Source organism: Cornus florida, unplaced genomic scaffold (genome assembly GCF_030987335.1).
Source record: "Cornus florida cultivar Cherokee Brave unplaced genomic scaffold, ASM3098733v1 CherokeeBrave_3.0.0_Hap2_Chr01, whole genome shotgun sequence".
Classification (NCBI taxonomy): domain Eukaryota; kingdom Viridiplantae; phylum Streptophyta; class Magnoliopsida; order Cornales; family Cornaceae; genus Cornus; species Cornus florida.
In genome coordinates this window covers 50,979,615-50,988,838 of record NW_026775571.1, presented here as the reverse complement: position 1 = coordinate 50,988,838, position 9,224 = coordinate 50,979,615, and the positions used below count along the sequence as shown (strand labels likewise).

General features: G+C 34.9%; 1 protein-coding gene across 1 annotated transcript; it reads left to right on the top strand.

Annotated features, from left to right (window-relative positions):
* The first annotated feature begins 226 nt into the window (after positions 1-226).
* LOC132272034 (wall-associated receptor kinase-like 10) lies at positions 227-1,435 on the top strand. Its single transcript, XM_059773508.1, has 3 exons — positions 227-920; positions 976-1,085; positions 1,247-1,435. The coding sequence occupies exons 1-3, from the start codon at positions 227-229 to the stop codon at positions 1,433-1,435; spliced, it is 993 nt and encodes a 330-aa protein (XP_059629491.1).
* The last annotated feature ends 7,789 nt before the right edge of the window (positions 1,436-9,224 follow it).

Below are 9,224 nucleotides of genomic sequence, written 5' to 3'. Positions count from 1 at the left end.
ACTCAATGTCATCCATTGAACATTAATTTCTAGTAAGCACTTTATCACAATTGACAATAAGGTAATGCTAAACATCACGTTAAAAATGGCCAAGAATGGATGAATGCCTGCAACTTTGGAATAACGATTTACCGACTTTGCCAAATGCCATGACTAATGTCTAATAGATTGTAGTCTTCTTATTTATTATTTCCCTTCTATCTTCCCAAAAACTGTGTATGAGTGAATGGTTACTCAATTGGTGCTGCAAGTCACACTATTATTGTGGCTAACACTAACAGAAGCATCATCATCAGCATTAGCATTAGCAGCATCAATAGCAAAGTCTGGTTGTCTAGACAAATGCGGAAATATTACTATTCCATACCCATTTGGTATTGGAGCCAATTGTTTTGCTAATAAGCCCTACTACTCGTTTCAGATAATCTGCGACAAATCTTTCACCCTACCCAAACCATTCCTCACGCTAATAAACCTTGAGGTGCTTGAAATCTCATTAACAAAAGGCACTGTTAGTGTCAACAACCCGGTAATCACTTCTAATTGTGGTGATAACAGGGTTAATAATCAAGTTGTGGAATTGACTGGTACTCCTTTTTACTTCTCAGACAACTACACCCGATTCACGGCCATGGGTTGTGTCCTCGCATTAATCACCCAAGGAGATACGGTCGTAAGGGGCTACATGTCCATCTGCAATAGTGATTCAAAAATTAAAGGTTGTTATGGCATCAACTACTGCCAAACCATAATCCCTCCATCATTTGACTTAATCAATGCATCTTTTAGAAGCATATATTCAAACGATGATCATAAAGAGTGCAAATATGCCTTTATGGTGGACCAAGAATGGTTCACTAACCTGACAGACCCCTATGCCGTGCAGGAAATGGAGGTGGTCCCACTTGTGCTGAGTTGGGGTATATATTGGACATGCAGTATATTTGATTTCTTCAATTCTAATGTGTCTAATAGTTCATTATGTGGCAATAATGTTTCCTGTTTCAATCAAAGCTCAACTTACGACCTATGCCAATGTGACCACGGCTATGAAGGAAACCCATATTTGCTTCATGGATGCTGAGGTAAAGTTCTACAATTAATAAATTTTCAGTTTAGTTTTGTAACACTTGAGTTTATCTTCATCACCAAGAACAGCAAACACCTAGCCACTTGCCTGTATTAAATTTTAGGATAAATTACAGTGACTTCTCCTGAAGTTTGAGAGAACCAACAAGCAATTCAGATGCAGCAGTTAGGAGCAGATACTCTGATTCTTCACGAGATGGTGAAGGTGATCATGAAGGCAGAATTGGAAATTATGTTGGTGATGATTCTAATGAATGTACGGATTGTGAGGGAATTGTCAATGGAGTGGGCTAATGTGACGGCCCTGGTTTTTAGGCCAGTGCGTCCTAAGATGAACGGAACGTAAATCCAATGATGAATCTTGAATGCGTAAGCAAAAGGTACAACAATGGTCCCTAGAACTACTACACATTTTTAAAACACCAATGTGATCCTCAATGAGGTCATGAAACCCAATGAAAACGAATGCGGAAATGATGTCTCAAAAATAGACAAGAATGAACCTAAGGGCAAAATAGTCATTTCATAGAGAAATGGATGCTACACAGCAGTACCATTAGAAATAAAATGAAAAATTAATGAATTTAGACTCAAGAATCACCTGATTTGGAGTCTGGACGGAAAATATATGAATTTAGAACGAAGTGGCATCCTCCGTTTATGAGACAGCACGACCCTATCTTACTAAAACTGGTATAACTCTCACTATGGTTGGAGTTTTTGAGTGTAATTGGTATTATTTGAAAGCTAACTTCAAGCTATTGAGTTTAGGCTTAAGAATGACCTGATTTGGATTAGAAATGAAGGAGTTATGGCCCTCTGAAGTTGACCCAAGAAATCTGTCCGAGATGCTGAAAGTAAACCAAGCTTCAGGGAGGATTAGCAGGCTGATGGAACAGTACCAGCCGACCGAAACCCCTTCATCAGCTGGATGATGTACAGTACCAGCCAACCAAAATGCCCTTTTTCAAGTGCAAACTCTCGGGATCTCATTTTTAACACGTTTCGGTAGACCGATGGCTGCTATCAGTCGATCGATGGACCTAGCAGCAGCAGAAAAAGCTGCTGTAATCCATGGGAAGGTGCTTGGCTTGGTTATGAGGTTACACATGCATCCTAAGTGATCCAAACAAGTTTCAAAACATCTTTAAACCTTAAATGAAACAACCATTACATGCTAAATCGAAGTAAAGCTTTAAATGATGCTCCAATGCATGAATTTTGCTAAAATCTTCATAAATCATCCAAAAATAATTCAAAAGTTAAAATCCATGTATTCCTTGAGATGTAATCATGCTCACATGCACAAAATGATGAATTAGACGCGCTAGAATGGCCTACGGCCTCATGGCATGTCATATGCAAAATATGACCCTTCAATGCATGAAATCCCATATAATCCATACACAAACTATGTAAATAAAGTAGCATACATGGCATATAAGTGTCTTTGGCCCTTGGCCTCATTACATACATATCTTAGGAGTGTCAAAAGGTGCACTTAAGTGCACATTACATAGTTTGAACATTAGATACATGTTTTGTCAAAATAAACAAAAATAGAGCATGATATGCTAACAAGTGCATATCCCAACATAACAAAAATGTTCCAAGTAGACAAACAATCCTAAAAGTGTTGTGCATCCCACAATAATACTTCTTTACTTGAAAAACAACCCAACAACTAGGGTGAGTAATCAAGTTACTCGTAGGATATGGTGCATACGCATACCCTATAGTTTCAAGTATAATGTGAACCAAACATAGACCATCACAAGGGTGCATTCCACCTAACGTCTATGTTTTCAAGGCACTCCAAGGAATCATCTCAAGCTATACAAATGTTTGAAATGATAAACACATGGCATCCAAGTATGCATAAACAAGTACACTAATGCATTTAAACCAAGATTTTCCAAATTACAAAGTACAAGAAATCCATGATTTATAACTTGGAAAGTAATGCGAAATCAAATAATGGAAAGACTAAGATATGTGGCCACGAGACCATACAAGTTATTTTGTGTAATTACGACCCACAAGGTACTACCTAGTGCGCACTATGACTTAAGAGAATTCTTACCCTCCGTACTAGAGCCAAACCCTAGCCATCAAACATTTATATCCTTACAAGCTTCCAAAGATCAACAAGTTCATGACAATTACACCATCTCAATGCATGAAACTACTTACTAAGCACAAGTAGGGTGAAACCACACAACCCTTGTCTTAAGGTTACATGTCTAAAGTAGCAAGTTAATTATACTACACATCATGTTATATCAATTTACTATCGATGTAGGCCATAATTGCAAATCATGCAATATAGTAATCTACCTACAAGTAGTTATAAGTGCCACACACAAGATTGTCATACTAAGTTTTCAATGGCATCTACATTACTTAACATCATAAGTGTAATCTCAAGATATCCATAACAAATCCTCAATGAAATCACAAGTATTAGGGAAATTATTAGACAATAACCTACCTATACAATTTAATAGTCATATGCATGTTTTAATCCACAAATCCTAAGTCAAGCATATAAAATCGCTATTTACATGCTAGTACAAGAAATAAAAAGGCATGTAATCAATATATATCAAGCTCCAATATATATAAAACCCAAAGAGGATAAACATATAACCACCCTTACCTCAATAGAGAATTGAATCTCTATACTCCAAAACAACCAAGCTCAAAATGGTAAACCAATCTAGGGTTTTGTAGAGGAGAGTGAGAGGAAGTTAAATTATTCCAAGTTTTTGGTTCTAAGGTGACTGGAAGGGCACCAAAATGAAGCCTAAAGCCTTAAACCAAGCTTTTGCTTCAATAGTGGCTAGGTTAGGGTTTGAGCGCAAAGAGATAAGAAAAGTAAAATGAAAATAGGTGAGTGGAGGATCTAGTATTCCTCCACTCACTATGTGCTCTTACACTACCTTTCTCTCACACACAAATGCAAGACAAAATATGGTGCCTACACTTGTCACCATCCTAAGTAATCATCCAAGGCTTGATCTTAAGCCTACATTTGTCAACCATTCTTGCCAACAAGTGCTCCTATCTTAGGCCAACAAATGGGTCAATCTCTACCCTCCATGTGTCATCAAATATAGTCCCCAAGTGATTCCACCACAATGCCAACAAGTGGCTCCATGGGAGTGTGACACTTGTAACACTCTCCAAAAATTGCAAAAAGGTCCTTTCCCAAAATATCTTCTAAATAAAATTGCAAAATGGTCCCTAAAATGAAAAATAATTACTTTATGTAATTACACAAAAACCCCTCGAGTTATGAATATTTACCAAAAAGTAACGCATCCATGCCCTTTACAAGGAAAGTAAACAATTAACATGTTTTTCTACAAAAGTAGAAATGTAAATATCATGGAATTTAAATATCATGGATGTATGCAAGGCCAAAATCAAATCCGAACACAAAAAGTGAGGTTATGCTAGGAAAAATGAAAAATGAGAAAAGGACGAAATAGGGAAAAGACGAAAAAAGAAAATTACCAAAAAAAGAAAGGAAGTAAAATGACCGGGTCATTACAGCTAATATTTTTTAGGTGGGCTAATACTAGTAATATATATATATATATATATTGGCCTAAAATTGACTATAGTAAAAAAAAAAAATTTCTTTTTTTTGGGATGGGCTCAAGCCCACCTAGCCTACCCCCTAAATATGACCTTGATTGTGATGATGAATGGTTAGGGATGTTAGAGAGAGTGGATCTAAGGAGATTTTAGAGAAGTAGAGAAGTTAGATTTTAGGGTTTAGTAAAGGAAGAAGGAGCTGACGCAAACGTCGGCAAAGGAGTGGGTGGGGAAAATAGAACACATTGAAAAGAGAAACAGATTAGTATTAATTTATTTAAATATAATAAATTTGTATGTTTGTAAGGACTCACTCCACTACATGTAAGTATTTCACCTTTTTCTTACTCAAGGAATGTGGGATTGTGCACCCGTAACTAGCCAGTGTGGTAGCCTGCCAGTGCCTCGCACCCGCCCACGACACACCCGCCCACAAGGTCGCCACAATCACCCCTTTTGGGGGCCAACGTTCTTATTGGCTACACCTCTGGCTGGGTCAGATTTGAATACCATTTGTAACAACCCTCACCCTAGCCAGACACAATATTATCTGTTTTTTACTCCCCCGGACCAGAGCCTTTGTGGGTCACCCATCCTGGTACTACTCCAAAATTAAGCAGTAATACAACTAATTACAATAATAAAAGGTAATTAAAAAAAATTGAAACCTCGTACCTTTGAAAATCGCGTCTCTTAAACAAATAATTACAAAAGACAATTAGAAAAAAGAGATTTTAATCCATTGAAATTTATGGGGTGAAGTGTTGTGTAGAAAAAAATAAAATATATTTTTATTTTTATATTTTTTTGAGTTGATGTTTTATATGTCATAAGTTTATTTTTCTGGTTGATGTATTTATGATTAGGACTATGATTTATTATGAAATTGCTAAACGGACTGAGTGAATAGTTTGTGGCAGTTTTGTAAGAATCAGAACTTAGGATTAAATGGAGACAAATGAGATAAAGAACCTGCAAAGAGAAAATACTCTTGTAAAGGTCATTGTTTGAGAGAGATGTGATTTTTAAAGATGAAGTGGTTTCTATTTTGATTTTTATTTTTTGGGTAATTACCTTTTATTGTTGTAATTAGTGGTATTAGTAAATATTAAATTTAGAAACTAGAAATAGTGATTGTAGTTTTGTATTAAAAAGAAAGAATATCGGTGGGCTTCAATAATGATTGTTAGATTAGATCTAATGGTCTCTACAGAAAGTGCAGATGAATTTTCTATATATGCATTGTTGTAGATTACATAGAATTGTAAGGTAATTAATGTCTTCTTACAGTAGATGTCTCGATAGCCTAGTGAATTAGTACGTCAAGTAGACTTTGGAGTGCCAAACTTAGACTATCTACATCTACTAATCTAACTTCTTAAACTAATATAAGGGTAATTAATATCTTCTTGCATAATATAAGGGTAGTTTAGGTATCATATAAATAATTTTTAATGATTCAAATAGCCAATTGATGGAAGTGGGTGGTTTAGCACACACACCAAACCTCAAGGGACCAGATGCTCTAACCAATGGAGATAAAGTGTAATTTACCCTAATTTTATCAATATGTACACAAGTTATAATCTATTTTCACTCTTCTATGTATGCCTTGAGTACTTTATGGCCATGTTTGGTGTGACTGAATGGAATCAAATAAAGTGGGAATGGAATGCGTTTGTTTCCATTCTTTAGTTTGGTAACTAATTTTAAAGTTGGAATGATGATTCCTGACCATTCTTCTAGAATGGTGATTTCCACTAATTCATTCCACTTTCTAGCTAAAGGATTGGTCATTCAATTCCCACTTAAAAAAATAAAAATAAATAAATAAATTGAACAAAAAATACATCTGATGAAATGTCATAACGTGGCTACGTTCTTCCCCTCTCTCTTCATCGGAGAACTCATTGCTGATTTTGACTAGCAAGATTACGGTGCCATCACCAGTGTTAAAGATCAGGTTTCCTTCGGACACGTCAATTTTGGATTGATTTAGGAGAGAGAAGCTCTCAACCTACCAAACAATTTAGGATTCTAGATTTCGGATTGACCAGGATTCCTTTGTACATATTAATTTCGGGTTTATTTATAGTTTATTTATGATTGATTTATGGACGCTCCTCTATATATTCTTCTCTTCTGTTCGGCGGAGCTTTCCTAGTGAGAGTTGGGGTTATGGTGGTGATGATGACCAGCTGTGTGTGTGTGTATGTGTATGTTTGTGAATATAGGTTTTAGACACACACATATATATATGTGTGTTTGTGTGAAAAATATGATATTTGTGTTAGGAAACGTGCAAGTTTTAAAAACTTTTTGAGGGATTTTCATACATAGATCTTGATTCATCACAAGTTTTATGCAAAAAATAAAATATGATGTGTTATTCAATTAATAGATTGAATACTTACATCAAGATTTGAGTAAACCTTAGATCTTTCCTCGAAAGTGAATGTTCTCACTTATTGTAGATCTCTTTGCTAGATGCCTTTTCCTTGGATCTCCATCTTCTTGGTAATAGTTTTGCCTTTAGGAATCACCCATAAGCCTCCATGAATGACCTTGGAAAACTAGGTTTATAGGAGCCTCCATTAGATGAGAACACTAACCCTAAAGTTTTAGAGAGAGAAAAATATATTCTTTTTTCCTTCCAAAGGTCTCACCTAAAATATACATGGACCATGTATATATAGACAACATAAAGATAAAGAAAGGAAACAATAAATCCTTCTCAATCTCTAATTACCATATGTCAAATCTAATATGATTCCAATATCAAGTTGGGCTATGAGTGAGAATCCTTTGTGCTTATTATTTTCTTGGCTACAATAAATTAATAATTGGGTCGATCCATGCACCTAATTCAATTAATTCATAAATTAATTTATATTTCACTAAAAGAAATTAATTGAACTCCAATTAAATAATAAATAACCTCTAAGTCAATATTTCATTTTGACCCCTCTATACATAATTAGTTATCGGATAAACAAAACCATCAATCCGACTACTTAATTAATATATTTATTTTGGTACCTTTGATTATTTCCGGCTTGATCACAATAAAACATTTGTTTGACAAAAATAGTAATTTAAATAAATAAATATATAATAAATCATTTTGTCTAAAAACACACGAAGGCCTTCAAATTTACTTTGTGATCAATCATAATCAATACAAAATAAATACAAGTAGTAATGATGCAAATATTGAAAATATAACCCCCTCTAATTATTAATTACATAGCTGCCCAAAGTGCCGGTCTAAGGATTCCAAAGATTGCGCCGAACAAATCAAAATAATTACTAATTAATAAAAGAGTCTATACTTCTCTCATGCTTAAGAGTTAAATGCCATGACGGTGATAGGGAGCAATTACATACGATGACTCTTACAATATATCTCAAGCTAACGCGGATCCAGTTCAAGCCTTAGTTAATAATAAGTTCGTCCATAATTACTGACTATGAACAATTTATGATTGCTATTTATATTCATGTATTGATCGCCATCACATACATATATAAATATCTCGTGTAATCAAATGGACACTATCAATTCCATAATGAATCAAAACATAATACATTGAATTCACTAATTATATAAATCATAAATATTTCAGATATGTCAGGAACTTATGTCACTATAATCCAAATAGGAATTTTCTACGCTAGAGCATATAAATCCCAACAGCTCCCACTTGCCCTCATAGTCAATTCTAATTGTATCTAACTCCAATTTTATCCAGGTGATGATCAAAACTATTGATTGATGACACCTTTGTTAATGGATCAACAAAATTGTGTTCCAATGCAATGTTCTAGCCACAAGTACATTTGCTTACTGGATAATATCATATAAATACTTCCTCTCAGTGTACCTTGTTCCTCTATAGAACCTTGGGTCATTGATTTAGACTACTTCTGTACTATTGTCATAATATAACTCAATAGGCAGGTTAGTATTTTCTACAACCTCTAAATCAGTGAGATCAAACCAAAAAGCTTCCTTTGCTGCCTTTAAGGCTGTAATGTACTCCACCTTTAGGTTTGAGTTAGCAGTTGAAATTTGTTTAACAATCTACCAACTGATTTCCCTTTCATTGAGTGAACATATACCAAGTCATGAACCTCATAGTATCTACATCTAATTAAAAATCAGAATCAGTATACCTGACTAGAACCATATCATCACATCTATAAATGAGTATGAGATCTTTGGTTCTCTTAAGATACTTAATGATTTTTTTCACAACAGATCAATTATCAAGTCCTGGATTGGACTGATATCTACTGACTATCTCTACAATGTAGCGGATGTCCTGTTTGGTATAGACCATGTCATATATGAGAATCCCACATGCCAAAGCATATTATTCCATTCTCATTTGCTCAATCTCATCTGCTAGTCTTGGAAAACTACTTACTAGAGAACAATCCATGTCAGTAAAGTAGGAACTCATTCTTTGAGTTTTGTATACCAAACCTGGTCAAAACTTTATCAATGTAGGATTGTTAAGATAATCCTA